Source organism: Apteryx mantelli, chromosome 32, assembly GCF_036417845.1.
Source record: "Apteryx mantelli isolate bAptMan1 chromosome 32, bAptMan1.hap1, whole genome shotgun sequence".
NCBI classification, from domain to species: domain Eukaryota; kingdom Metazoa; phylum Chordata; class Aves; order Apterygiformes; family Apterygidae; genus Apteryx; species Apteryx mantelli.
Window position 1 is genome coordinate 447,823 of NC_090009.1, and position 28,000 is coordinate 475,822.

At 50.8% G+C, this 28,000-nt stretch overlaps 2 protein-coding genes and 6 non-coding genes across 8 annotated transcripts; 6 read left to right on the forward strand and 2 right to left on the reverse strand.

Moving 5' to 3' along the window:
• The first annotated feature begins 453 nt into the window (after positions 1-453).
• On the forward strand, positions 454-15,234 carry TRIM7 (tripartite motif containing 7). Its single transcript, XM_067313770.1, has 8 exons — positions 454-509; positions 2,458-2,884; positions 3,785-3,880; positions 5,631-5,861; positions 8,375-8,397; positions 9,186-9,301; positions 9,943-9,978; positions 13,715-15,234. Exons 1-8 carry the CDS (start codon positions 454-456, stop codon positions 14,227-14,229), a joined length of 1,500 nt encoding a protein of 499 aa, XP_067169871.1. The 3' UTR covers positions 14,230-15,234.
• Positions 15,235-16,316: 1,082 nt separating this feature from the next.
• On the forward strand, positions 16,317-16,389 carry TRNAT-UGU (transfer RNA threonine (anticodon UGU)). Its single transcript has one exon. It is a non-coding gene; the product is annotated as a tRNA-Thr (tRNA).
• A 126-nt stretch (positions 16,390-16,515) lies between these two features.
• TRNAP-UGG (transfer RNA proline (anticodon UGG)) lies at positions 16,516-16,587 on the forward strand. The gene has a single exon. It is a non-coding gene; the product is annotated as a tRNA-Pro (tRNA).
• A 1,257-nt stretch (positions 16,588-17,844) lies between these two features.
• Positions 17,845-17,917, forward strand: TRNAV-AAC (transfer RNA valine (anticodon AAC)). Its single transcript has one exon. It is a non-coding gene; the product is annotated as a tRNA-Val (tRNA).
• Positions 17,918-18,325: 408 nt separating this feature from the next.
• TRNAL-AAG (transfer RNA leucine (anticodon AAG)) lies at positions 18,326-18,407 on the reverse strand. The gene has a single exon. It is a non-coding gene; the product is annotated as a tRNA-Leu (tRNA).
• A 452-nt stretch (positions 18,408-18,859) lies between these two features.
• Positions 18,860-18,932, forward strand: TRNAT-UGU (transfer RNA threonine (anticodon UGU)). Its single transcript has one exon. It is a non-coding gene; the product is annotated as a tRNA-Thr (tRNA).
• An 858-nt stretch (positions 18,933-19,790) lies between these two features.
• Positions 19,791-19,864, forward strand: TRNAN-GUU (transfer RNA asparagine (anticodon GUU)). Its single transcript has one exon. It is a non-coding gene; the product is annotated as a tRNA-Asn (tRNA).
• Positions 19,865-20,527: 663 nt separating this feature from the next.
• On the reverse strand, positions 20,528-27,956 carry IL4I1 (interleukin 4 induced 1). Its single transcript, XM_067313627.1, has 7 exons — positions 27,828-27,956; positions 24,343-24,597; positions 23,977-24,089; positions 23,301-23,502; positions 22,647-22,715; positions 21,767-21,903; positions 20,528-21,371 (listed from the first exon to the last, which is right to left on the reverse strand). The coding sequence occupies exons 1-7, from the start codon at positions 27,954-27,956 to the stop codon at positions 20,528-20,530; spliced, it is 1,749 nt and encodes a 582-aa protein (XP_067169728.1).
• Positions 27,957-28,000: the final 44 nt, after the last annotated feature.

Consider the following 28,000-nt stretch of genomic DNA (forward strand, 5'->3'; position numbering starts at 1 on the left):
AGAGATGGGGGCATCAGGGAGGGTTAAATGTCTCCAGGGATGCTATGGAGAGGGCCTGGGAGACAGGTGGAGGGAGGCGCTGGAAATGTGATCCTGGCTCCAGCAAGGGAAAAGCTCCCTGGCAAGGAGGACGAGAGCAGAGACAGAGCAGCTGGGGTGGAGGAGGAGGAGGGACAGAGCGGTGGTGGGGTCGAGAGGACAGATGCAATGGGGGAGGGGAAGGAATGGTAAGTGAGAAGGGGGAATGGGGGGCGGTGGGCAATCGAGGACGGGGAACGGGCAAGAGCCGAGCGGCGCTGCAATCTCGGAGGCATCCGAGGGCCGGGATGGTTTCCTTCGGCGCGAGGTGAACCGGCGATGGCTGCGGGTCCCAGGCGTCCTGCCGGCGCGGGGACCCGTCTGGCTGCGGGCTCGGTGCTTGCACCTCGCCTGCCCTGCGCTAGCGACCTCCTGATGCAAACGTCCAGGCGATTCGGGAGGACGCCCCTTTCCTACACCTCTTCCCTGAGGTACGCTGGGTCTGATGGGAAGGGGATGAGTCGCCCTGTTGTCCGTCTGTCCGTTGGGCTTGCTCGTGCTTCCAGGCGTGGGAAGAGCGATGGGATGTGATTATCCGTCCATCTGTCCTTTTTTTTTCCCCCCTGTGTGATAATAAGCATCTAATTCTCCCTTCCTGTGTTTTTTTTCCCCCCCCTCCGTGGGCTACCCACTGCCTCTGTCAAGGTATCTCACCCTCTTTCTTGGCTATTTTTGCAGCTCCAGAGTGTGTTTTGTGTGGATTTCTCACCATCTCTAGCCACCCCATAGACCACATCTTCCTTCCTCTCTCTTGATACGCATGGGGGGAAAAGTATATATGACATGGGGAAAAATAATATATTAGCTTATTTATGGATCAAGAGCAATGTCAGGTGGAAGAGCAAGAAAAACTTGCATTCTGTAGGGACTGATGTGTGTACGTATGTGTATATACATATATATGAATGAGAGGAAATGGTGTATTTTACATATAAAGGGATGTGTGTACATATATATGCACCCATATATATGAGCTTGTGTGTGAATATATACATATAAATATATACATTCTGCTGTTCTGAGTCACCTGCTCCATATTATTTCCGATCAAACTGATGTGGATCCTAGCAAGCACCAGTATACAGATTTTATTGTCCCACAAGCAGACAAGATTCCTTACCAAAGTTCCGTGGAAGTCCAGGATGGTCTTTAAATCAGTCTGAAAAAGCTCGGTTCAAATCCTAAACAAGTGAGTCTGTCCCTGCTCAGCTCCCTCAGGTCTCCCTCAGACCAGAGTCCGGTCTGAGCACTGTGAAATACAGACTTCCAAACAGCAGCAGTTTTAATAGGAAAAGGTGCATTTTTGGAGTCTCTTGGCTGGACTGGCAATAAATTGATGCCTGAAGTCGAATGAGAACCTGAAAGGAAGATTGTTGTTCTTTCTCCTCTTAATTTGTGAGGCCATCAAGTAATTTTATTTCAAAACAATCCTAGGGGCAAGTCCCAGAATTATGAGCAAGGTCTAAGTGGAGGACAAATACATGTCCTTAGTGTTTTTCCCCAAGGAAAATCCCCCAGCTTCTGGGGTTCAGACTCATCTCCACTTAGCTATGCCCATCTCCAAGGGGGAGACCTCAGCTTGGAGATGCCAGATCACCTGGGCTGTCTTAGGAGTCAGCAGAGGGAAGTGTGTGCTTTTTACAGATTGGATCCCTTGACTTATTTTTCATGTCCTCATTAGGAAAAAGACCCAGAACTTGGATTCAGACTGTTCCTCTCCAGTGCAGATGTAGGCAGCTGCCCAGTCACTTGCTCCTAGACGCAGGACCTTGATGCAGGACTAGATCATTATGGACTTGGGAAACTCACCCCTAAATCTTGATATGGGCTTTGCAGCCACGTGTGCTCCCTCCCTCCTGTTGCTTTTTATGGCCCCTATTCAGCCCTGGACTTTAACCAAGTCATTTGAGCACCCAGCTGAAGCACTGAGGCTGAAATGGGTCCTTAACGAGAGCTCAGATGGTTACCTGGATCAGGGCCTAGAGCAGCTGTTAAACACAAGCCTTGGGACTCGGATCTTGCATTTAGCACTAGGTCAGCCAAAAAGCAATGAGACCCGGCTCTGGCATTGGTGATCGTATCCCAAGTGGTTCCCCTTCTCCCAGCTCCCTCCTGCAAAAAAGATAGGAGCTCCAAGCACTGGATTTGCAGGAGAGGGTGAGGGCAGGGGTTTGTTCCTGCCCTATTCCTCATCCACCAAAGTGTCCTCGCTTTGCCGGGGCAAATTCGAGGTCTTCGTTACCGGTTTAAAGAAATCAGACACTGCAGAAGTGACCTCGGGCACCGGCTTTTTCCTGGAACGGGAACGCCTACTCGGGGCTGCATGCCAAGTATTCGTGCTCCGCGTACAGTCCAAGTGAAATCAGTCTTTGCCCGCAGGAGAGAAGCCATGGCGGCGGTGTTCCTGCCCGGGAATCTCCAAGATGAAGCCACTTGCTCTGTCTGCCTGGAGTTTTTCAAGGACCCGGTGTCCATCGAGTGCGGGCACAACTTCTGCCGGGCTTGCATCATCAAGAGCTGGAAGGACCTTGAGATGGACTTCCCCTGCCCTCAGTGCAGGGAGGTCTTCCAGCAGAAGAGCTTCAGGCCCAACCGGCAGCTGGCGAACATGTCCGAGATCATCAGCCAGTTCACCCTGCGCGGGGCGAAGGGAGCTGAGGAGGACGGGCTCTGCGCGAAGCACAGGGAAGCCCTGAAGCTCTACTGCAAGGACGACCGGAGGACCATCTGCGTCGTCTGCGACAGGTCCCGGGAGCACCGGCCTCACGCTGTGGTACCCATCGACGAGGCGTCCGAGGAGTACAAGGTATCTGTCTGTCCGTCCTGGGGAGCCGGAGAACGGACCTGCCTGTCGCTTCGGGTGGCTTTCTGCCTCTTGGCGGTATCTGTCTCGCTGTGCGTTTGCGCTCCTAGAAAGTTCACGAGCAGTCGCCTGGCTCACATTTTTCCAAGCTTAGCGTGGGAAAACACCGATTGCCCCCTAAAGAGCTGATTGCCGTTTTCTCCCTAGCTTTCAAACAGCTTTGAAAAGCCTCCCTCCCCTCCAGATAGGCAAAACCTTCTCATACATTAACATCAGTTCGCTAGGGACAGCGTGGGATTGAAAACGGAGCAGCGAGGAGGCTGGCGGACGGTATTTCTTCTATGCAAGCTCCCACGAAAGCCTGGAGCTCAGGGCACGAGTCTCCCGCTGCAGACGTTGCCTGCAGGCGCTCGCCTTATCGGTGGGGTGACCGCTGAAGGAGCAAACACCCTGATCTATTTTGGGTCTGGGCGAGTTTCCAGAAATGAATACAAATTGCCTAAATCCAGGCTGAGTTTTCTGTTTGCGTCGAGAGCGGAGGCAAGCACGGTGGAAACGGCAGCAGGTCAATGCAGCTGGCATTGCCTCGCTCGGCAGCTGCAGGCTTGCAGCGCCTTCACCTTTTCTCGGATGTTTCTTTGCATTCGGGTGCACGCGAGGGAGCTCGTGGGGGTCCTTGGGGGGAACGGCCAGGGCTGCAGATGTGTGCGTTTGGGTGAGCTTGGGCAGAGTCGAGCTGGGATGTTCATCCAGTTGCGCCTTTGCGAGAGCACCCCCGGATTTTCCTTGCTTTGTCTTTGCACGGCTGGAAAAACAAACCATGCACAGACAGAATAATGCAACAAAAGAAAAGAAATTAAAAAAAAAAAAAAGTACAGTAATATTTTCCCTCTTTGTTCCTAGGAGAAAATCCAGGGCCGCCTGGATTTCCTGAAAAAAGAGAGGCAAGTGCTGCTGGAGTTTAAAGTGAACGATGACAAGAAAACCCACGAGCTGCTGGTGCGTGGCTGAGGTTCAGCGTTACAGGACGGTGGGGAGGTGGGATCCGGGGTGGGATGCATGGACGGGGTTGGGGCCTGCTGATCTGCCCCCGTCTCTTCCTTAGCACTGCTCTGTCCCGAAGCATTAATAGGGAAACAGCTGTTTTTCTCCTCCTTCCTTCACCATCAGGGTTGGGGAGGTGTCAGCTAACATCTCAGCAAACCACAGGGACCATTGCCTGGCTCCTACGCCAGAGCATCCCTGAGAGCCAGGCTGGCTGTGAAGCTCTCCTCCACTCGAGCACCCTTCCTCCCTCTTCCTCCTCTTCCTCCGCCCTTTGTCCTTTTGGCCGAAAGCAGCATAGCCTTTGGGGCAGGAGAACCTCCATCTCCCTACTGATAACATCCTTTGAGCGGCTTATGTCCCAAACGCTTGGGACAGTCTCCAACAACCTGGGGCCACCCTTGGCCCATGTTCCTGCCGCACCTTCCCAGAGGCCACGCAACGCTGCTATTGTCACTATTTGCTGTTTTTTCCGGCTCACGGTGCCTGCAAGAGCCTCGGCCTGCCAAGAGCTGTGGTTTCACACCATGACGCAAAAGGCAGGGTGTGAAGGAGCCTTGCACGTTTGAGGGCCTGTTGGACTTGTCAGACCTGTGTTGAAGGATGGTGCGGAAGGATGGACAGTCTTGTCCATGCTGCCAAAGGGCACGTTTCTGGGAGCAAAGCATTCCCAGACAGCCCTGGCTTTTGTCTCGGAGGAGGCTCGTGGTCTGCTTGCAATGGCAGCCCAAGAGGAGATCACGGGAAAGCAGGGATCTGCAGTCATCTGATGATGTAGATGCCGAAATGCTGCTCCGAGCGTGTACCCTCCACGGCTCCTTCTCCCAGTTTGGGGCGTGGGAGCAGGAGGCGATGACCAGGAGCAGGGGAAACCTGTTGGCCACCAGCCCCCAACTCCACTTCATTGAGAACTGGTGTCTAACTACATCCCTGCTGCCCCAGGGGAAAAAAAGGGGAAACAAATGTGTCCTGTGTAGAGGAGAGAAACTATCTGAGAACTTCTGTGGAGGCAAGGTACCTGTCCCAGAAGTAGTTTGGCATGTCTTCCCTCCTCCTTCTGGAAAAGCATTGTATCATTGCTTTTCCCTAGGTGTAAGAACCTTGTACCTATGTCTTCTGCAGCTGCAAACATTTAATGACACTCACTCTGTGTTCACATTTTTTTTTTCCCTACAATCACCGAAGCATTAAGACCCTTCCTTCCCCATTAAGATTCCCAAGTAGCCCGAAATTTCTAGCAGCTGAGGAGCTTGGCAGCCCTGCAGGACAAGGTGGGAAGGCCAGACAGGTATAGAGCGATGCAGCTGAAACGCTGGCTGGCCTCCAGTGAGGTCGGAAGATTGATCCGTGCTGTGCACAGGGCCGTGCAGCAGCTATGTTTCTCCTGTCCTGGACCTTTTCATCCCAGTTTGCACCACTCCTCATGGTGCCCCGTTTTCTCCTGATGCACATAAGAATCCATCTAAGGATTTAGCTCCTTCTCCATGCAGATGACTTTTCCTAAAAAGCCCATATCTTTCTCCACTGACTATAGAGGAAAATCATTTTAGGTGGAGGTGCCCGAGTGGAGGAATGAAGAGGTGGAAGTGAGGTCCCACAGCAGGAGAACCACGTTTTTGCCTTGCCCTCAAGTCCACAACGCTTGGTGTTGTGGCGTGTCATGTAAGAATAACCAACCCGCCTTCTTGTTCTGTTTCGTTCCCAGAAAACCATTGAGAACGAGCGGCAGAAGCTGCTCTCCGAGTTCGAGGGGCTGCGGCAGTTTCTGCACGACCAGGAGCACATCCTCCTGGGCCAGCTGGAGAAGATGGAGAAGAACATCGCCAAGAGGCAGAACGAGAACATCACCGACCTCTCCAAGGAGATTACGCTCCTCAATAAGCTGATCACGGAGCTGGAGGAGAAAATCCAGCAGCCCGTGCTAGAGTTCCTCAAGGTGAGATCTTTGCCAATGAAATGAGCCTTCAGGTCTGAGTTCTGAAGGAGGTCTTCAGGACCTGTCCTTGTCCTTTTTCAGTGTGTTTCCAGCTCTCTGGATCCAGCAGAGGTGGTTTGAGGATAACTACCCTTTTTTTTTGTGCCTTTAACACAGAGATGCTGCATGACAGTGCCTGAGTGCCCTGGGTTCTGCTTTGCCAGCAATAAAACACAGCAACTATCTGGGGCTCAGCAATGTCCGGAAACAGAGGTGTCTTTTTGTGTTTAATAGCCTGTGATAGATTTTTTTCTTCCATGAATTTGCCTGGACCTTTCCAGCACCCAGATTCCTGCATTGAGAAGTTCCAAAGCTTAATTAGACCTTGCATGAAGAGCCACCTTAAACCAAACGATCCTTAAACCAAGCAACTCTTTTTTGCAAATATGGGCCTTGATGGGTTTGCAACACTAGAAATTTGTTGCGTGCCAAGTCACACATGTCCTCTCCCAGAGCTTGAAGGAGGAGAGTTTCAGCTAGGAATAGGGCTGGGGAGGAGCTGGCAAGGACCGGGGATGAAGTCGAGTAGAGAGGCATGTGGAGCTGGGCCCAGCAGGACACGGATCATTGCCAATTTTCTCATGGAGTCCTGGCTATGAAAGGTTGGCTGGGACCTGAAAGTAGAGCTGGGTTTTTGAGTCAAAGTGAACTATTACCAAGCTGGAAAGTATGAGGGAGAGAGCAGATGGGGTTCAGGTATTGATTGCATTAGAAGGAAAGAAGCTGGAGAGAATCCAGCCTTCTGTGTCACCCAAACTTTCCTTTGCAGGCTCCGTGGGATTTGAAAAAACCAAACCCAAACTGCCCACCCCAAAACTGAACAGTCCTATCCCCTGCTCAGGGGTAAAAAACCCCAAGGTTAATGGGTGATTCAGTTTTAATTGATCTTCTTGTGAGCAAAGGAAGTGGATCTTGCTTATGGTACACACGAATCTGCTTGCTAAGGAAAAAGTGGCACTTTCTGGGGTGTTATTTTTTGAATCAAAACTAGGTTTTAAAGCCTGCTGCATTCCACTCCAGTGGCAGTTTCAGACCTAGCTCAAGCGGGACTTAACCACACGGTGGCTAAAAGGTGCTTTTCTGAAGCAGGCTATACGAAATGGCCTTTGCCAGAGCAGGGCAGACTGTCACCCATCTGAGTGACAAATATTTGGGGGTGAAATTCCCCCAGTGGGGTTAAATTCCCTCCCAGGCCACATGGCATCAAAAGGCTAAGGCAACCCTGAAATCACTGTAAATATTTGCGGAGCTTAAGTGGCGTGACGGTTTTAGTGCCTGGCTATGAGGGAAAAAACACGTCACGTGGTCTTTGCTCAACCCCCACCAATGCACGTGAGAACAGTCGCGTAACAATAGTTGACATTCTTTAAAAGATCACGCTGGAAATCCGCAGCCGGACCCAGAGTGCTTTTTCTGTTCCCTGGGAGATGGTCATGGCCTTCTGTTGCCTTTGAATCGGGTCTGATGCCACTCTCCGTGGGTTATGCTCTTCTTTAATTTCAAAGCAATCAGGAAGGGTAAATAGTGGCACAGACTGGACTCGGAGCATGGGATTCATCTCATCGCCATGCAGCAACTGGTTATGCAAGGTGTTTTAACCTGTAATTTGCCTCTGGGAATCATTTCTACCATGTGGACACCTGGGATGGGATCTATCACCTCTTGGAGGCACCCTGAGCTTTATTTGCTGGGATTCCAGACGCTGTAGAGTTATATAGATGTACAGCTTTAAGGCCACCTTCCTAGACAGCTGAGTTAAGGCAGGTGATGTCCCTTTGGCTCTTAGACAGCTGAACACTGCAGGTGTCCTTCTGTATCTCAGACCTTCACGTGGGACAGGTAGCTAGGACAGAGAGCTCAAGTCCTTCTCAGAACTGGGAGACCAGGAAGGAGATACCTGACAGCATCTCAAAGGTTGCCAGATGCCTCCATCTGGGCTCATAACAACAGTGGTCAAATGCTGGAAGAGGAACCAGAGAGGTTTCTGCAGTTCCCCATCCTTGAAGAGACTCCCAACTCACCTGAACAAGGCCCCGGGCAACCTGGCATGCTTTAAGCAATGGGTTGGACTAGAGACCTCTGAAGGTCCCTTCTAACCTAAAGCATGCTATGACTTTGTGGGAACAAAGCTCGAAGCGAGCTGAGATGCATCCTCCTGTTTCCCTGTGAAGTGGTAGTTGTTGGATATTTTTCTGACTAATTGGAATATTTTACGTAGGAACATTTGCGAGGCTGCTTGGCCCACGCAGCAGGGTCCTTAGTAGCTGCAGATGCTTGTGGGCGATTTGGTGGAACTGTGACCTTCCAGAGCTGAATGTTGGAGGCACGAATCCATCCCTGCATGTTTCTGCCATCATGGATGGATGTCCTGGATGGGTTAGGTGAAGGGGGAATTGCTCAAGTGCTGTCTGAGCCAGGGGAGACAGAGTGTGTTGCACAGGGATTTCACTCATTCTCTCTTTTTTCCTTTCTAGGATGTAATGACCATCTTAAGCAGGTATGGAGCGGTGCTTCTCCCCTTCTCTCATGCTTTTTTTTCCCCACTAGCACTGTTTAGAGGTCAGTGCTTGCAGTTCAGATACCTGCAAACCCCGGGTTTCTTCCAGCTTCTTGGAAAACTTAGCACTGTCACAAAGTCTCGGATTTCCTTCTCCTACCAGGCAGTTTCTTTGAATGTCAAGCGAGACCAGAACCCCCTGAGTCTTATTTATTTGTGTAACATGAAATTCACCCCAGGACAATGTTTTGAGGCACCACTTAAGTCCTGAAAACAAAATTCAAGCTGGATCGGGAGCTCCAGACATTGCACTGGGCTCTGCCCGAGGTGTAAGAGCTGATCCAGCAGGGCACTGGGAGCCGTTCCAGTGGCTTCAGGGGACCTTGAGGCCTTTGACACGTGGTGGCCACAGCTGAGGGACATCAGCCAAGAGGTTTTTAACAGGTAGACATGCACAAACACTGGTGTCCTCAGCCCAGGCGGATTGAAATCCTGATGGGATGCTAGCAGCACTCAAGCCATGAGGTTAAGAGCGGTTCAATGGGCTCCCAGTGGGCTGGGGTCTAAGACGCCGGCTCTTGTCGGAGAAGGAGGAGGATTATGCACTAACTCTATGCTATATCACGATGGGAAATTATCCTCTGGGCTCTCCAATAAATTTCCCGCAGCGTTCCCTTTCCAGAGAGGAAGGTTTCGGGGGGAGCATTGCATGCCATGAACGACAAAATAGAAGGAAAGAGAGGGAATAGCGACAATTTCCTCATCGCTTCCGTTTTTTCCCTTTGCAGAAGCGACCAAGTGAAGTGTCAGAAGCCCGTACCGGTTTGCTCGGATATGAAAATGCACGTCTGCAACTTCTCCCTCAAGACCGTCGTCCTGGAGAAAGTCTTGAAGAAATTCAGAGGTAGGCGGAAGTGAAGCCACGAGTTTAAAATAGGCATTGGCCTTTAGCAGGCGTCGGGAGAAGGGGAGAGGATTGCTGGGGATGCTGTGGGTGTCCCCAGGCCCCTTAGCACGTGCTTGGCCAGCGGTACCAAAATAGCAGAATAAATCATGTTGGAAGGGACTTTTGGGGGACTAACGGAGAAGGAGAGACGCCCTGCCAAGCTGCAGACAAATGCAATACAGGCTTTTTTGAAGGGGGGAAAAACCGAGGCGAGTGTGATTTTAATACAGTAAAACCCTGCAATTTTCAGTTCTTGTATTGTCGGCAGCCTAAATAATCGAGCTTTGCATTTAAAGCGTTGCAATTTTAAAAACCAAACCCCCTGTAGCAGTGCAGAAAAGCCACGAGATGGTGCTAAGAGATTTGGCGACCTGGCTTTGCACATCAGCGAAAGCAGCAATTTGGAAATCTGTGGTGGGTACGGTTTGGGTTCAGCCCATCGAGGTCTCAGGCTTGAGCTGAGCTAATAATTAACCCCAGCGCTAATTATAGCAGGGGTGAAGGTCCCTGTAAAGGAGTTTATTGTTATTATTTTTCGATTCCCCCTGGCGCTCTCGGGATCTCAGCTTTGCCACTCACTGCCTGTCTTCTCCTTTCAGAAAACCTGCGAGACGAGCTGGGAAAAGGTGAAAAAGGTAAAAGGAAAATGTTTAAGACGTAGCGCCCCGGAGCAAAGACTTTAAATTGTGGTTGTAATTTGCAAAGCCAAAGAGAGGGGGAAAAAAGAGAAAGGCCCTCTGGAGATACATATATTTATTTATTTTTAATTTCTTCTCTCTCGATGATTTCCAGATCCAGCCTGCTCAGTTCGAGAGTCAAAAGACGCTTTTTCTAGCTGACGCCGGGGATCTGACAGTTAAGCTAGGTCCTTTCTGCCTGTTTACACTTAACAAACCTGCAGTGAGGAACAGAAAGAACAGATATTTGAACCTAAGACGAATTCGTGGCCTCCCGGTCCCTCCATCTCATTCCCTCTGCCCTTTCAAGCCACAAGCAAATGCTTTAATTCTGCCAGATTTGCTCTTGGCCTGGTTTTAGAGCAGGGTTCGGGACCAGCGTCACTGTGCAAACCCGTGCTCAGGCTCCTATTTTCCACCAGGGTTTGGGGCTGGATGGCGTGAATCCTCCAAAATCTGCTTCAGTGCAAAGTCAAGTGACTTAAAGTCCCTGGGGCGGCAAGAGGAGCAAGTTGGCATGAGAGTGTATGAATTCACACCTGGAAAAAAAAACCCAAACAGCTGGGTTGGTCCAGACCAGCTATTTTGGTGCATTGAATCTGGTTGGTTTTCCATCGGATAGAATAAGAAGCCCCAATGTGTTGAGCCTGGGGGTTGTGGTGGTACAAGACGGACACCAGCGAGCCGGAGCATCTGCAGCCTTCATGGCAATGGGCTTTACCGTGTTCCCCTATCACAAGCCCGATCCCTCCAACTTTGCACTGTGGCAGATGCGGGTGGTGGGCAGCTGCTGCTAAAATCTGCCCCGATCCTCCAGCTCCCTTGGCCAATAGCGTAAAGATGACATAGCCATGCCCGGAGGAACATTTGTATGGCCAGAGTTACACCAGAAAAGCAAAGCCTTCTTTGCAAAGAAGGCTTTTTCTTGCTTTTAAGGCGGTGGTTTTCAGCATGGGGCCTGCAAACCCCTCGGGGAAGACCGAGGAAGATGGGATGTGGGTTGGATCCTTTCTAAGAAGAGCCCAGCTAAGACGGGCCAGACTGCGCTCACGCATGCCGTGGAGGGAGACAGCACCTCCAGACACCTCTGGGAAATGTTGGATGGGTCTGCAAAACAGGAAAAAAAAAAAAAAAAGGCTGACAACCACCGTTGAAAGCAACACTGGAGGAAAAACCCTCATTGCATGTCCATGGTGGTGTGTGTGCATGTGTAGAGGTGTAACTCCTCTGGTGTAGTCATACCAGCAAACCCTCTGAATGCAGATCAGGCCATAGTTGCACTGCAGAGAGTCAGGGGGAGCAAGGTGTGAAGAAAGGAGCGGCCAAAACCTCGTAGCAATCATTGCATCCCACTCCTCTGACTCCCTTATTTCATCTTCTCCGAGAGCTTTGAGTGCTCCAATATTTCTATATGAAGCCTCCATTCCTGGAGTTGTACTTTTTTAAACAAGCAAAATCGTCATTCACGGTCCCTGCAGCTGAGGCGAAACTTGAAAACAAATCCTAATGACCCTGATGTCAGGAGATGCCAGAAGAAGGGACAAAAACACCTTTAAAAAAGTCTAGGATCCAGGAAATCTCTTGGTCATCCAACCCATTCCCCCAGTAGGTACGTTCAAAGCGTGTGTCCATTAGCACCTATCTCCTGTTCCGATATAATATTGCAAAAGGCAGAAGACGTTATTTTAAAGCCAATCTTCCAGCTTTGGGGAAGAACCTAGCAGCTGGTGCTCAAATGGAGAAGAAATGCAGGGGTGGTTGTCTGCCTCTGCCCTCTCCAAGCCTTTTCCTGCTTGACATGGGATGTACAAGGACCAAGTCTTGTCCTGAGCCTCGGTCCATATATGAATGTTATTTACTGATAAACAAGACCGCATTTTTTTTTAACTTTGTAAGAAATATTGTTTCCTTGTTAATGCACAAGGTGATTTTTAGGTCTCAGATGCTTTGAAGGAGAAAAGGGCCTATAAAAGGTCCTTTCTCTTTCCTAGTAAGAGTGCCAATATCCCTCACCCTTCCTGTGGTTGCTGTCAGCTTTCCAACCCACACAACATGCCACCGACACTCAGCATTTTCCAGCCCCCATGTGGGAGTCATCTCATTTGCCTTTAACACCATGTCTGGGCTGCTCTTATGAGTTGCTTGACCAAAGCATCAGTTCCCTTGACCATGCTAGAATGAGAATGGGAGGATGAGTAGACTGAAACCCCAGCCCTGTGCAAGTCCCTGCTCTTCACAGGACCAAGCTCTCAATCACATCATAGACCTTTTTGTCCTTCACATCCAATTTTCAGGCCCAGGTCTGTGGATTTCGGAAGAGCAAAAGACATCCTGGTGCACCATCCAACTCCTTTCCACTCCTAAGGTCCCACTTGATGCAATCTTAGAGTCCCCGAGAGCCACAGAAAGTCTGGTTCATACACGGCGACTTTGCTAACTACAACCACAATTTGAGGTCACTAACGTGCTAGCTGTTTCCTTTGAGCCTGGTTTGGGAAGGGGAAAGAAATGTTAGTATCAAACCCCATCTACGTGCATGCTCCTTTTGGGCTGTCCGGATGCGACCTGGTGTGTAAAGATGCCCTTAGGTGATGACTTTCCATGAGGATTTGTTGTGGTGGGGCAGTCTGGGATAAAATACTCAAGAATTTATGATTGGGTGTGGGCGTATCCCATCCTGTCTCGTACATTGGATGAGCCAGAAACAAAAAACAGAAAAAAAATCCATTTCTTTGGGAAAAGTCTCAATCTAAGGTCCATTTTTACTGTATGTAATTGCTAACCGTCCGCATGTGGTTTTATCTTGTTCGTTGCTACTAATAGCCCTGCGTTATCGTCGCTCCGGTTTTTAGCAGCAGTTTTGCCCTTCCTCTTTTCCCCACGAAGGGAACGCAGTTGTCAGCGTGGGCATCTGGGAGGATGGACAGTTACCGCCTGCTCTGCATCTAAGCGGTGCTGGCCGGTGTGGCTGCTGAAGGACCACGAAGTGACTGTACAGCCGAAGGCTACAATGCAATTCTAGTTCTCCTGCTAGGAGATCCTGAACCACCCCAAATAGGTGCTATAATGCATTTATTCCTTTTGTCCCAGATTATTTCCAGAGCCTTCTGGCTGATCACGTCTTCCTCATGCCTCCAACAGAGCATTTGCCTCCCAGGGCAGAGGAAAAGCCACAGTGAAGTGGTCCATCTCCCACCTTTTTTCCCCCCTAAGCATGAGCTCTTGGTCACGATATACCAAGATGTGCTTCACCACACTGTTCTTTACCCTCACATCCAGCAGATGGGTCTTACCTACTAAAGAGGATGTGAAAAGGCAAGGTAGATGCCCATCCCACATCCTTAGCTGGGACTTTCCTCACCCACCTCTGAGGTTCTCGCTCATGAAGCTTGTCCCTGTGCGGGCGTAGAGAGAAGGAGCATATTTGTACCATCTAAAATTAACCCTCTTAAAATTAGCCCCAAGACCCCAGGATTCCTGCAGAGTCAGTGATGAGAGGAGGCATCTTAGAGCCAAGCCAGCGTCTGAACTTGGCTTGCTCTCATGGCAAACTGTCCAGGAAGAGCAAGAGTTGTTCAGGTTGGGATGTGATTTGGCAACAGATTAAAACAAACCCATCCCTTGCTTGGTCTTTGAATCGTTATCACTGATATTTAGTTACTATTATTATTACTGTCATTGCTGTCATCAACAGAGGACCTGACCCTGGATCCCGATTCAGCAAACCACCTCCTCATCCTTTCTGCTGACCTCAAGACCGTGAGGATGGGGTGCAGGAAACAGGAACTGCCCGACAACCCCAAGAGATTTGACACGAATTCGCGGGTCCTGGCTACCACGGGATTCAAGTCGGGAAGACACTACTGGGAAGTGGAGGTGGGGGCCTCGGACGGCTGGGCCTTCGGGGTGGCCAAGGAGTCCGTGAGGAGGAAAGGCCTGACGCAGTTCTCCCCCGAAGAAGGCATCTGGGCAGTGCAGCAAAACGGAGGTCGCTACTGGGCTGTCACCTCGCCCCAACGCACCCCGCTTTGCCTCAGCCAGAAACTCAACAAGGTCAGGGTCTACCTGGATTATGAGGGGGAAGAAGTGTCCTTCTACAACGCCGACAACATGCACCACATCTTCACCTTCAACGTCCACTTCCAGGAAAAGGTGTTCCCCCTCTTTTCGGTCTGTTCCACCGTCACATACATCAAACTGTGCCCCTGAGATTTATTGCAAGCTTCTTGGAGGGCTTATTTCCATAGTCTTCACGGGACAGTGCCTGCACACCAGAGATAAGCACCAGGGACTCTTGGTAGACAGGCAGGCAGATAACTAGGTGGGTAGGTAGATAGTCAGGAAAAAAAATAGCCCTCCAGCCCTTTGCTCATTCTGGAATTAGTTTCAGCCGGTGGGAATTTTCCAATGGTTTCTTATCCTATTGCTCCCAACAAGCTGTAGCCACAACCCCTTTGCTGAAGCTGGCTCTCCAGCCCTGTTTGCAGGCACCTTCACCCAAACAACATTCAGAAGGAGGAAATTAAGCTTATTAGCTACACCTGTGGAGCAATTGGATTCAGATGAGGGTGCGGCTGGCTAAAAAGGCCTCAGCTGGGGGTTTTGGCTTTTTCTCTCCTGCTCTGCTGCTGCAAAGGTAAGTGTCCTAGTGAAGGTCTGGTGGCCTGGTTATTTTTTCCAGGTATTCCTCCTAAAACCTGGGCTAACATTGTGCCCCAAAGACTTTTTCCGTGATGTTGAGATGGTGGCCTGAGCTCTGGTGCTGTCTGGGATGATCTGAGCTGTGGGGTCACCTGGATCTGATTCCTCCTGGAGGGAAGCCAGGCTATGCCCAACAGTGGAGAAATGGCCATTGTGTTGGAGGAAGTTGAGGTAGGAGAGACTGTTGGCTTTTGGTTGCCTTCTCCCATCGGCTTGAGTGCTCTGCGCTTGATTTCTCTGTCTATAGCCCCTCTGGGCAGAAGAGATATTGCTGCTGCTCTGGAAAAGACTGGAGGGTGCTTTCCTTATGAAGCAATGAATTCTAACCTTGCTCTGGTGTGTTTGTCCCACTGGATACGAGCAAGAAAAAAACAAAACTGTCCCTAGAATAGGTAAAGCATTAGCAGGAGACATGTTATTTCTTCTGTGACCTGGTGTGAGTCCTGTTTGTATGTGACAAATGCTGCTTCTCTTGCAAACCTTGGGCAGGGAATCACATATTGCACAAGCAGATCGGAAGCCTCCAAGGTTGTTTACTAGGCTGTGTACTAGCAATAAAATCTGAAGGTGCTATCTGAGCTCATCTTCTCCTCTTATTTGTTATTAACAGCTGCCAAAATGCTGACGGATCTCAGCATTGCATTCCCTGGCCTGACTGAAGGGCCATCCCGCTCACTAGCCTAAATAACTGCAGGTGTCTAGAGAAAGAATATAGATAGAAGGCACATATATTCTGCTCTTTCCACCCCTCTCTGCCCTTAGACCTGGCCTATCCCATGACAAATGGCTCCCCTTGGTTCTCTGTCCTAGGTTAAAGGTTAAGTTAAAAATCTGGGCAGCCTTTGCAGAGGAGAGGGTGAGACATCTCTACCTGGGTTATTCCAGGAGGCAACTCCAGTCTCTTCTCCCTGCTTGTACCTCGGTTAACTCTGCTCCAAAAACTAGCACTGGGAAATGCCAGCACCTAAAGGGGCTCAATCCAGGGCTCTGGTGTTATAGCAGTGTGGGGTATATAAACATACCAGTGGCTATGAGGCACGCTGGTCTCCTTGCTGCTGCAATGTGCCATCATCCTTGGCACAGAGTCAGGAGGAGCAGAGTGATGCTGAGGGCAGGTTTGGAGCTCTAGTAAAGTCAGGATGGTTGTGCTGGATGTCAGGAAGGAGCGAGGGGATCAAGTGGGTTAGAGATGGGGACAAGGCTCCTGGCTTTTGTTTGCCACTCTCCTAGGCTGTTTCTATCCTTTGCAGTGTAAAGGGCCTCTCCTCTTTAATGAAAGCATCTGCTCACCTTTGCAAAGGGGGGGGAAAAAAGAGCAGAGCAAAGCTGCAACCACAGCCCTCGTTTTTATTGCTCTGCAAAGTGAGCTAGCATTGCCTTTTTGACAGCCTCCAGTGAACCCGAGAAGGTTCCTACTTGTTTCCGGGGGCAGGTCTCGGGGATGTCCGGTTTTCCTGGCCCAAAGCCGGGGGGAAAAAAAAAAAATCCCGGGAAAGGCTGCCTGGGAAGGAGGGAGAGGTGGAGCAGGGCCGGGGCGCTCCGGGAGAGCAGCCTGGCTGCACGCATGCAGCAGTGGCGTCAAAACAACCGGTGCTGGCTCCATAGCTCAGGGGTTAGAGCACTGGTCTTGTAAACCAGGGGTCGCGAGTTCAAATCTCGCTGGGGCCTCGTTCTTTTTTTCCTCCCCCTCTGCGCTGTTCTTACCCGATTTATTCCCGGTTGGAGCCCGGAGCGGAGTCGCACGGAGGCAGCGGAGCTCGCAAAGCCGCAGCGAGCGGGTGTTTAAATAAGAGCGGCTCGTTGGTCTAGGGGTATGATTCTCGCTTTGGGTGCGAGAGGTCCCGGGTTCAAATCCCGGACGAGCCCGTTTCTTTTCTCTCTTTTCCTTCCTCCTTTTTTTTTTTCCCCCCCTCTTCCTATGCCTTATTTCCAAGCGCGATCGTTCCCTCCCTCCTGCAGTTTTGCAGGCGAGCCCTGCTCCAAGCTTTTTGCTCGCCGCGGCTGCAGCCCTTCCCGCAAAGGGTTGCGGAGATTGCAGCTTGCAATGATCATTGGGGAAGCGCCGGGGAGAAAAAAAAATATATATATATCGTTTCTTCCCTTCATCCCCTCTCCTCGGGCTGTGCGATTTCTCCAGGCTGTCTCTGAAAGCAGGACGGATCCCTTCACCGGAGGCTGAAGCAGCCCCGGGCCATGCAAAAAGCGCGGGTGGTTTGCAAAGGATTTGGGGGTGAGGGGAGCTGGATCCGGTCCCGCAAGCCGGGGGGGGGGGCAGCTCTTCCCCCAAATTGCAAAGGCCCCCGGAGGGTGAAACGTGCAGGGAGGAAACACGGGAAAGAGGGAGCTGCTGCAGATCTGCGCTCTTTTTAGAGGAAAACAAGGTTAAGACCCAGCTCAGAGGAAGGAGCATTGGGGAGAAATGCTGGGAGAAAGAGCCCGAGCTGCGTGCAAGGGCAGAGCAAGAGCTGAGCATCCCCTTTTTTTGCAGCATGTAGAAATGCAGCAGCTCTTTTGCTGTCAGCTCTCCTGTGCTGATTTTGGCCGAGCCCCAGGAGGGGCAAAAATGTTTTTATTAATAGTAACCATGAATAAGCGGCTCCTGCTGTGTGTAACTCTAGAAGCTGAAATAAAAACCATAGTCATTCAGGAGCAGGGGTAAATCAAGGTCAAGACGAGAGACAGGGAGGCAGAATGGGCAGGAGAGAAGCAAGAGAGAAACTTCTTTCTCTTATGGCAGAGGAGGAAGGTGCCAAAAGAGCTGGCTGCTTTTAACTGCCTTGCCAAAGAAGGATCAGGAGTAGGTACTGCAGGTTGAATTATAATCCTGCGTCGTTCCCATAGGAAGATGCTATTAGCTGTTCCATAAGTAGTCTATAGGAACACGCTGCAAAAATCGCGTTAACGAGCCTTTTTATTGCCCGGCTGCCCCTTGAAGCCAGGTCCAGCAGACAGATCCCGCTGCGCACGGGCATGCGGTGAAGCAAGGCGGATTTCTCTGCAAACAGCCGGCCAAAAAGGGAAAACGCCTAGAAACAGCAGGACTAAGAGCCCCTTAATTATGTTGGCCATAATATAATTATATGGCCAGAAGAGCGATATAGCCGAAGACAATTTAGCGGGTGGGTTTCTGTAGTGTAGTGGTTATCACGTTCGCCTAACACGCGAAAGGTCCCCGGTTCGAGACCGGGCAGAAACACCTTCTTTTTCGCCCCGTTCAGGGGTAGGAAGCGATTAAACCAGTGCCGAGTTGCAGAGGGTCTCGAGGGTTTGGGGCTGAAGCGAAGCCTTAAATCGAGGTTTTCTTGCGAGCTGCCCTCGCAGCGAGTTGCATCTTGGAAGTTGCATCCGGGATCCGGCAAAGAAGGGAGAGATCTGTCCCTCCCTGAGCCCCCTCTTGGCTTTAATTCCTTGGCTTGTGATGCACAGGTAGGAAAGGGGGAGGGGGGGTATTGGGGGAGATCAGCCTCTGCAAGAAGGGGAGATTTAAAAACGGGGGAATCGGGCAAGCTAATGAATACCTTGGTTTTTAAATCCTCCCGTTAGGCACCTGCGTGGTGGTGGGGAGTGTAGAAGGAAAGGGAGGAAAAAAAGGAAAAATAAGTCCTGGCAGCGGTGGGATTCGAACCCACGCCCCCGAAGAGACTGGAGCCTTAATCCAGCGCCTTAGACCGCTCGGCCACGCTACCTTGGTGATAAACACTGTCCCCTGCTGCTCTGTTCTGTGTCTGCATCGCTTCCCTGACCTCCAAAAAAATCCCTTTTTCCAGTCTATTTTTGCAGCTTGCAAGGAGGATCTGCAAGGCTCACTTGGAAGGACGCAGGAGGCATCGCCAACCGGCGAGGAGGAGCGCGGCTGGGCAGCCTCCTCCCGCCGAGGGCGAAGACCGTGCCCTGGCCTCGCGGAAGCGGCGGCTGCCTTTTTTTCTTGCAAAACTCCCTTTTCTTTCAGCCGGGTCGCGCGGTGAGTGGTCGGCGCCTCTCCTCCCGGTTGCTTACGGGGGCCTCCACCGCGAGAAAGGGTGAATTCACCCATAAAATTCGCCTTTGGGCGCGATGTCACACGCAGCGCGTGCAAATGATGTTGGCGCCCGCGTTCAGCCCTTGGTGGGAAAAGGTAAAAAAAAGCCCTTTGTGCCTAGGCTCCATAGCTCAGGGGTTAGAGCACTGGTCTTGTAAACCAGGGGTCGTGAGTTCAAATCTCACTGGAGCCTTTGTAGAAGGGGTCAGGGGAGTGGTTTCTCCTCCATTAACCGGTAAAATAATGGTATAGTGACTTCAATGAAGGTCGACCAGCCAGAAATGCAAATTTGGCCCAAATGTTGGCTTGTAGCATTTACTGCTGGTGGGATTGGAAGTGCTGGGTTATCCAGAGGGTTTAATTCCCCTTCCCCAAGCTTTTCCTCCCTCCCTTCCAGTCTGGGAGATCCCTGAACTTGCCCGTCTCAGGGGGATGTTGTGCAAAACCACCATGAGGTGTGGAGGCAGCAGGCAGGGATGAGGAAGAGGAGGCCAGGCCTTCACCTGGCTCGTTGGTCTAGGGGTATGATTCTCGCTTTGGGGGTGAGAGGTCCCAAGCTCATAATCCTGGACAAGCCCCCAGGGTGAGGCAGCTACATCTTTTCCTCTGTCCCGATGGTATTTCTCAACTGATTAAGGAGCTTTGACCATCTGTCCTGCCAGGAATCAGCAGGTCACGCATGGACAAAGCTCTGCTGGGCATTTCTGCTGCTCAAGTTGAGGGTCAAGGAGGATTTTGATGTCCAGCTCCTCTTTCCCTCACGGAGAAGATGGAGGAAGGGAAAAGCCATTGCAGGAAAACTGGGATGGGGGTTCACATGGTGCCTTAACTGCTCCCGGCCCAGGTCTTCCAACCTTCAGGCTTTGTTCCACCGCCCTTGCAGAGAACGGGTCAAGTCAATGCTACCTAATTTAGGCATATCCCAAGGGTCCCCTTTTATCTACCAGAACTATTTCCTTATCTCAGCTGTGCTAACCATGAGAAACTACAGTCTGGGAGCATCCATTGGTCCCTCCGCATCATTTTACTGCCTTTTAGGGCTTTTTGGCGTGTCTCTGTGGCGCAATCGGTTAGCGCGTTCGGCTGTTAACCGAAAGGCTGGTGGTTCGAGCCCACCCAGGGACGAGGGTGGCTTTTGCTTCCCTCCTGAGTGATGGCAAATTCATGTATAAGCATAAAGAAGCCAGGAGGGCCAGGGGTGGCAACTCCGCTTGCTGAATCCTCCCCTTTCAGGCTGACCACGGAGCAAAACTCGGGGTCAAGAGGTGGGTTTGTATCTCATGGGAAGGCAAAAGATCTGAGAAAAGCAAATACGTACCTTTATGATCCTGAATTTCTGGATGGCCGAAGGGAGTGAGGTGAAATGATTTACCCTTGCCAAGACTCCTTCTCCGGCCAAGGCCTCTCTACGGGAAGGTAGAAGCACCTCGGAGACGAGGGAATGATAAATATTGACTTTTATTCCATCTTAGGTGTTCCCAAAAGTACTTTGTAAATAAATAATCTTATTGCAGCATATTCGTACAGGAGTGATACCAACTCACGAAACCTGCTTAGAGTTTACTTTCCATTAGTTTTTCCCTCCAATCCCCATAAATATTTAACCAGGTAGTTTTTAGTCTCCTGTCGGATGACGGACAGCGCGTTCTCCATTTCTCTCTAACACCTTTGGGCAAGCTCCTGATGTGCTTCTGCTGACTCAGTTTGGAAATAAATGTGTTGATACCACCTAAGGTGTGTTCAGCCGTAGCTGGTGGCATCCAGCGAGCTCAGCCCAGGGGACCCGTTTTAGAGTTCCTCCTTCTCCAAGAAACTCTCCGGCTCCTCCTGCTCCGACTCCCGCTGGTCGTTCTGCAGCCCGGCTTCGCTGCTGTCGTGGTGGATGTTACTCGCCGCCCTCACGGCGGACTTCATCGCGGAGTCGATCCAGGCGTGAGGCTGAGCCGTGTGTTCTCCTGCAAAATGGACCCTGCCTTCGTGCTCAAACAAAGCCTGGGAATAGTCAACAAACTGGTAAGGGGTGAAGGCAGCAAACGCCCCCAAAGAGTGTTTGTCCAGCTGCCACTTCTGTATCTTGTACTGGTCGCAGGTGTACTGCAGATACTCCTTGCTCACTCGGTGGATTACCGAGAGGTCCTCAAACACCACGTCCAGGCACTTCTCGTCCGTGAGGGGCAGGAAGAACTCAGCATCGTCATTCCAGGTGTAGGAGGCTACAATCACCCCCACCCCGCTGGAGAAGTTGTGGCTGGGGTAGTAGATAAACCTGGAAGGGCGACTGGTGATCGACTGACCTCCTTGAATGCCGTCCTTCTCCCAAAACTTCTCGGTGCAAGCCAAGACCACCTTGGTGGAGCTTGTGTAGTGGATGGAGCGGAGGGCATGGGTCTTCTCAGGAGAGAGTGGTGGCAGGAAATGGATGTGCCTGGCGGCTTTTGCCGAGGACGTGACAAGAACGTAATCGGCAGTCGCTATGCTTGGGGCCAGGGTGTCCGGAGCGCGGTAGAACACCCTGACTTTGTTCCCCTTCGTCATAATTTTCTCCACCGTGCAATTTAACTGGACGACCCCTGGCAACGATTCGTGGAAGGCTTTGGGCAGCAGGTCGAATCCCCCTGTGATTTCATCAAAGCTGAAAGGAAGAAGGAGCAGGAGGTGAGCAAAGCACCCTGGCTTTTAGGAACTGCAAGACCTAACCTCTTCTGGAGATAACTTGGAGGACCCCAAAGCTCTGCTGCTAGGAGCAACATGCAGGCCCTCACACAGGACCATCGGGCTAGGAGGGACTGCTGGGTCTGAGCCACATTCACTCTCCCAAGAAACCATCTGCAAATACTCAGTGTGAGGGAGCTGCACCCCCTCTGCCAGAGCGCTGGAATTGGCTATTTTGCGTATAGTTATCTCCCTCGTGATATTGCCACAGGTCCAAAGACCAAGAGCAATTCGGGAACTCTGGAATTCCCCCTTCCAGTGGATTTCTGCGGACTGGTACAAAATGGGGCTTTCCATAAGAGAATTTGGTCTTACCGTTCCTCATCGGAGAAAATATCGAAATCCCACAGCGAGGAAAGAAAAGACAAATAAAATCCAGAGTCCTCGTTCATCAAGTCGCCAATCATCTGAACGGCTCCTCTGCTTAGGTTTCCTACTTTAATCAAATACTCCTAGAAAAGCCAGGGGTAAGAAGGAGAGTTGCCTGGTGATGGTATCTCAGTTGGTGTACATATCCCCTAAATATCTTGAGGCAGAAGTCAGGCCCTGATGCCTGGTTCCTGCTCCTGATCTGCCTAGAGCCTGGACCAGAAGCTTTTCTTGATGCAGCTCTGTAGCTTCTTGGGGGAGGCCAATGCCTCCTCCAGTTTGGGCTGAGGGAGCATTGGCCTTTCCAAGAGGTGGAACGTTTGGTTTAATGAATGTCAAGACTGAATGTTTTGACGCTTTCGGAACCAATTGTCCAACCTGTCACAAACTTTATCCCTGGCTGTGATTAGCCTCTAGCGGTTGGCATCTTCATCCACCTCCCTCTGTCAGGCTGGACCAGATCAAAATATGGGGTGGAAGCCAACATGTTCCAGATGGTGTAATCCCTCCCTAGTGCTCTTGATGCTTCACCAAGTCCGATTGCGAGACCGTAATGGCAGAACACAGCTAATTACTTTCAAGAATGTTTCCAGCCAACCTCACCCTGCTTCTCTCCTCCTGCCATACAATGAGGCAGCTCTAACTCCTCCATCGGAGCGATGTTTGCTCCTTTCTTGGCATTTTAAGTGGAAGGCAGATTAGGAAAAGGGCATCAGGAAGTGGTGACGGAGGAAAGGATAAGACTAATTCAGTTTTTTTTTTTTTTCCTCAAAGCAGGTTTATCAGCACTGGGAATTAAATGTAATCACAAGCCAAAGCCCTTTACCTTGGTAGAGAAGGAGTCGTGTTTAGCCAGATACTTCTTGCAGTCTGTAGTCTGGAATCTTTTGAGGGCCTGCATAGGAAACATTGGTATATTTATAATGAGGAAAAGTGCATTTTCCAAAAAGCTGCCCCAAATTCAGTCCTGATCTGGTAGGACTGATCCGACCACGTTGAGACAGCTATAACTGCAGGCTCTGGAGGGAAACAGGAGCTCGCTTCATCTGGAAGAACACGGTATCTGAAATAAGACAGATGAATTGCACCTGGAAAAAAGTTTCTCTTCTTCGACCATAAAGGGAGCTGGGGGCCACCAGCTCACCCATGTGTCTGCATCTAAAGTGAAACCGGGTGGACTGCAGCTCTCCTAGGTACCTTCACATGGCCCTAGTGACCATGGTGGTGAAGTGCTCCAGATACACATCAGGACCACCTGACGGGGAGATCTTTCCTCCCTACTTGGTGTGGACCAAGTCACATCCACCTGTCCACGTTCAGAGGCTGATCTGCGCTGCTCTGAGCACGGGGGTTTAAGTGGGCACCTTATCTCCAGGATGCTTCTCTCCCGACTGCCCCACAGCTCGGAGGGAATAGCCTCAGCGTGACATAGATGAGCCCCATCGCTGGAAAGTAGCTCACCTTCCCCGTAGCCACATACCTCCTTTAGTGCTTCCTTGTAAAGCTGGCTGGCACTTTTGCCCCTCTCTGATGGATTCACTGGATATTTGAGGATGTCGGGATTTCTATCAACTTCCTCAGCTCTTGCTTGAATGCCATTCACCAAGTACCAGGTGTTCTTGTCTGTCTGGATGAACGGGTTTAGCTTCAGGTCAAACTGCCTGATAAATTCGCGGACGAGCCTGGAAGAGAAAGTAGAGCAGATAGGGGTGAGGACACTTGCAAGCCACCCAAATTCAGCCACCAAGTTACCCTGACACGCGCGAATGCTGCTACACTAATTTCTTGACAACGGAAAAACAGGAGAAGAAGGAGATGTCATTTAATCCAAATCGTTAGATGCCTACAAGGACACTCTTCCGTTGACTGTGCTGGTGAAGCCACGTATATCACTTTGGCTTGAGAGTGGAGATCACGGCTGTTGTAGGCACCACCACCTCTTGTGTTGAAGTTGTCCTGCCTGCTCCCAACTCAGTGCAGCAACCACCAGGCAATGAAGAGAGGAGCCCTTTGGCTTTTGCTCTTTCCAGCTACCAGTTGCTCAAGGATGTACCCAGGAGCAAGAGCCTTCAGCCTCATCTTTAACCACAACTTCATCAATCAACGTGGGCTAGTTCCTCCACTGAACGTGGCAGGGAAGTAGGACGGCAGCTTACTTGTGTTTGCTTGGCAGCCGCATAGGTCCCAGCTCCGCGTACCAGCCCGATCTCTCCTCCCGGTGTGTTCTGATCCGCCCGCCAACCCGACTGCTGGTTTCCAGAATGGTCACCTAGAAACGGGCACAGGGCTGAGCTTACAGGTATTTGCGCGGTAGCTGTTTTAAGCAAACCGCTTGAAACGCAAGTTCACGGGCATCTATGGCCCTTGGAGCGAGCTGCGTCCCCTCCAGATGGCTAAGGAACCATCTGCAGATCCCAAACTCTCCGTGTTGCCCAGGATCTCGCCACCTACGGAGCCAACAACCCTCTAGCGCAGGAAAACGGGGCACAGCCGCCCTCCCTACCCTCCGCGGGACTACTTACCGCGTGCCCGGCATCGCGGAGCAGCTTTGCCGCCGTAAGCCCACTGATTCCCGCGCCGACGATGACCACCTTCGCTGGATTAGTTGCGTTTCCCAGCCCTTCTTGGACGATCTTCAGCAGCTCATCGTAGTCTTTGTCGTGGAGGCAGTACTCAGGGAAACTTGAAAACCTCTTGGCGCTTAGGAGACCTGCCACGAGGAGTACTTGGAAAAGGACTGGGAAGAGAAGAGGAGAAAATAATACAATGAAGGCACTCTGCAGTCAGGGTGCAAGTTCATGCCTGAGAGGGAGGCGACAGCACAGATTTGCTCCGAGTATGTTGGTGTCCAAACCCCCAAAGAGCAGCAAATCAACCCCAAAGAGCAGCAAATCAACCCCAAAGAGCAGCAAATCAGTTCTCAAATCAACTGCAGTGGTTATGAAATCTGTGGGAGTCACAGGATCAGCAGGTCTCTGACTGCACCCTGTCAAGGGGTGTATGGGAATGCGATTTGAAGAAGTCAAGCCCAGGGTTTATAGAGATCATTTCAGATACTCGGGTTCTGCTCGTGCAGCTACTCTGCAACAAGGGATGGTAATTAAATATTATTAATGAACAAGGAACTAGGGCAAATTTAAAAAAAAAGATGAGACTCTTGCTCCAGCTGCCCTCCTTGTTATATCAGTGACTTGCTGCATTTTTGCTGCGCTGGGTGGAGCCAGGGTGCAGTAGCTCAGAAGACGTTTAGATCAGATAGGTGAAGATCCATGATGGAACTTCTTTATTTACCTAAAACTAATTTAGTTTCCACGATTTCCTATGAGGGAATAGCAGGCGGATTGAAGCCAATCAAAATAAGGATTTCTCCCAAGATAGACGTGCCAACATTATGTGAATCTTTTCATAGAGAAGGGAAGTTTGAGCAGAAACTAAGTCGGGAGTTTCTAGTTTTGGTTTCTGTTCTCCAAAGTAATTACAGGATAAAATTCATTTGCTTTTCTTTCTCTCTGCTGGTGCTAGGTTCCTTCCAGGAAAAAAATATTTTAAAACCACACGACAAGGAAGTTCATACTCATGGAAATTCCCTGTGGAATTCCTGCTTTCCCTGAAACAGCTGCCAATTTGCCTACAAGCCGGTTCAAAGTGCGCCAGCTGCAAATAAACCTCAGAGCTGTTATCCTCTAGGTGGTTTTTCCCAGACGCTTGCACAAGACTCCAGAAAGCAGATGTCTACAGCCTGCAGTGCTGAGCCGTTTTCCTGAAGGTGCTGATGGTGGCGGAAAAAATAATTAGAAAGCATCTCCTGCAGTTGGAGAGGTGAGCACGTTCACAGCAGTGTGGCCTTCTGCCACGGGCTGCAGAAGGTGACGATGCAACGATAACAGCACGTGGACCTGCTGGCCCCAGCGCTGCTGCTGCGCCAACCTTCCTGGAGCATGCGGGACACCGTGTTGACCTGCGTTTCTGGTGCGTGTGTGGTGCATCGTAGCCCTGAGCCAGAGATCGGTCTTGCTGCCTCCCTCCCCACCCAACGCGGCAACCCCAGGGGCTGTGTGGAAGACGGGGAGATCTTTCTTGGGTATCAGAGTCCCTCTGGGAAGAGAGCAGTGGGTCGGGACCGGCTCTGAGAAGCACCCCGTGATCTCCACCTTGGTGGCTCAAGCTGGAGAAAGCATAAACCTGATGCAACGAGACTTCCTCCAGGAATGTCCGAGAGGAACCCAAGCTTACGCCTGCGTTTCCTTCTCTCCCTGCGCATCTAGGCAAGTCGCGTTCCCCATACGTGCAAGGGGGACCTCCGGCTGCCCGCGGCATTTGCCGGGTCAAGGTCCATGTGCTCATAAAGCTCCCTAGCTGAAGATAGGGAGGTCCCTGGCTGGTGCCATCGGGATGTGCCACCAAGTGCCCCGACGTGAAGGCAGATATCCCACCAGAGGAAGAGGAAACCCGGGTGCCGAAGGCAGGAGAAACCCAGGTAAGCCAGCAGTAGAGCTCTAGCTTCGGGGGAAGAGTCACTCACCAAGTCTGGCCATGGTTCCGGCAGGAAGGCAAGTCACCCTCTGAGATTACTTTTCATTTTATACCCTGGCTTAAGGAAAAAAAAAAAAAATCAGCTGTGGCAGTCCAGAAACGCTCTGCCAATCAGCGCAACCCGGAGGAGAGTGAAGTGTGGTTTATCATGGGATGGGGAAGTAGCTGTCTGGCACTTACTCAGTTCCTCTGCGTTTTTTTTTTTTTTTTTTACTCACTGGCATTACCCGCTTTGATCACGAGCCATTAGTTTACGGGACATTTGGCAAAGTGTTGCGATCATCGGAACGCGATGACGGTGACCTCACCCCTCTCTGGGACAGCCGGAAAGCTTCCTGGTGGGGAAATAGTTGGGCCGGTTTCCCCACTGCACCAAAGGACGGGCTTTTTCGGCCATCTAAACGTTAACGTGGGCTTCATCTCACGCCCCGGGGAGACCTTTGAGCTAGGATCCCAAATCCACCTTTCTGCAGTGAAGACATGTCCGTGCTTCCAATGCTTTTAAGCAGTGCGTAATGTTTGGCTGTGTTAATCCTCTTCCCATTAGTTGGGAAGGAACCTGCAGCTAGATGCTTCACTTAAATGGCAAAAAATGGGCAAATTGTACTTTTTTTTCCCCAGAATGAGCAACTTTCTGTGGTTGAGGGACCTACCAGAGCACCATAACAAGATCTTAGAGAAGATGCCTTAGCTGGGGCACACAGATCACCTCTTACCTCCACACACTTGTTCTTGACTCTGTGTAGGCACCTCGATTAGCTCACAAACCTTCCTTTCCCCTCCAAATTCAGCCTTTCTCGTCTTCTCTATCCTTTGCCTTATGCCTAAGGACTGTCGTTATTCAGATAGATGGTTTGCTGATTTGACTGAAAAAAAGAAATTGCTGGTGTCACTGGATGGTCTTCCTCTGACAAGCCTTTTTCCAGAAATGTTTTGCAAGTTGCAATAGCAACGGGTTCTTTTTAGCACTATATTCTGGTGAAAATCCAGGATTTTGGGGGGGGGGTTGTTTTTCTGAAATGCTTTCAGTTCTCCTTCCATTGTAGCCTGCTATTACAGGCATCAGAGTGGAAGCTCCATTCATTAAAAAGTCCTTCCCTTGTGCTATTGAAAGTCTGATCGCTGGACGTCTGGGCATCTTCCCCAGCCAGCAAGACAGCAAGGCAAGAGCAACGTGGTTTTGCCTGCTGGTCTTTTTTCTGTGCCATTTCCTTCTGGTTTTTGGTTGCAACATCTAGAGTCTCCTCTACGGAGTTGATCTCAAGAGCATGCTTTATCCTGCTCAAGGCTTGAGAATATTGCAGGGGTTTTTTGCTACGTTTAAGCAGTTTTGAAGAATTGCGGCGGGGGATTTGGGGTTTTGGAAAGACCACGTGGTGTGGCCTTAGCCATGCCTCCAACTTGTCCCATCTGCCCCAATGCTTGGCTTACCTGGCAACGTGAGGGTAGACCCAGCCCCAAGATGGGCACTCACGTGATGGTAGTGGGCTGCTTCAGAGTCTGGATTAGGGTTTAGATCCAGCTCAGGGCTAATCCAGCTAGGGAAAAAGGTGATCAACGATAATGTGGATCTGCTGGCTTGGATCACGATCATGATCAGCATGCTGGGACATGCATGGTCATGCAAATGCAGGGGGCTGCAGCAGC

What these genes read in the sequence shown, in the direction of transcription:
- TRIM7 (XM_067313770.1), top strand. Translation starts at nt 454, where the DNA reads ATGCAAACGTCCAGGCGATTCGGGAGGACGCCCCTTTCCTACACCTCT. An exon ending in GTAATGACCATCTTAAGCAG is followed by an intron (nt 8,398 to 9,185) that starts GTATGGAGCGGT and finishes TTCCCTTTGCAG; the next exon opens with AAGCGACCAAGTGAAGTGTC. An exon ending in GCTGGGAAAAGGTGAAAAAG is followed by an intron (nt 9,979 to 13,714) that starts GTAAAAGGAAAA and finishes TGTCATCAACAG; the next exon opens with AGGACCTGACCCTGGATCCC.
- IL4I1 (XM_067313627.1), bottom strand. Translation starts at nt 27,956, where the DNA reads ATGCTGATCATGATCGTGATCCAAGCCAGCAGATCCACATTATCGTTG. An exon ending in AAGCAGCCCACTACCATCAC is followed by an intron (nt 24,598 to 27,827) that starts GTGAGTGCCCAT and finishes CCCTGACTGCAG; the next exon opens with AGTGCCTTCATTGTATTATT. An exon ending in ACAAGGAAGCACTAAAGGAG is followed by an intron (nt 22,716 to 23,300) that starts GTATGTGGCTAC and finishes TTTCCTATGCAG; the next exon opens with GCCCTCAAAAGATTCCAGAC.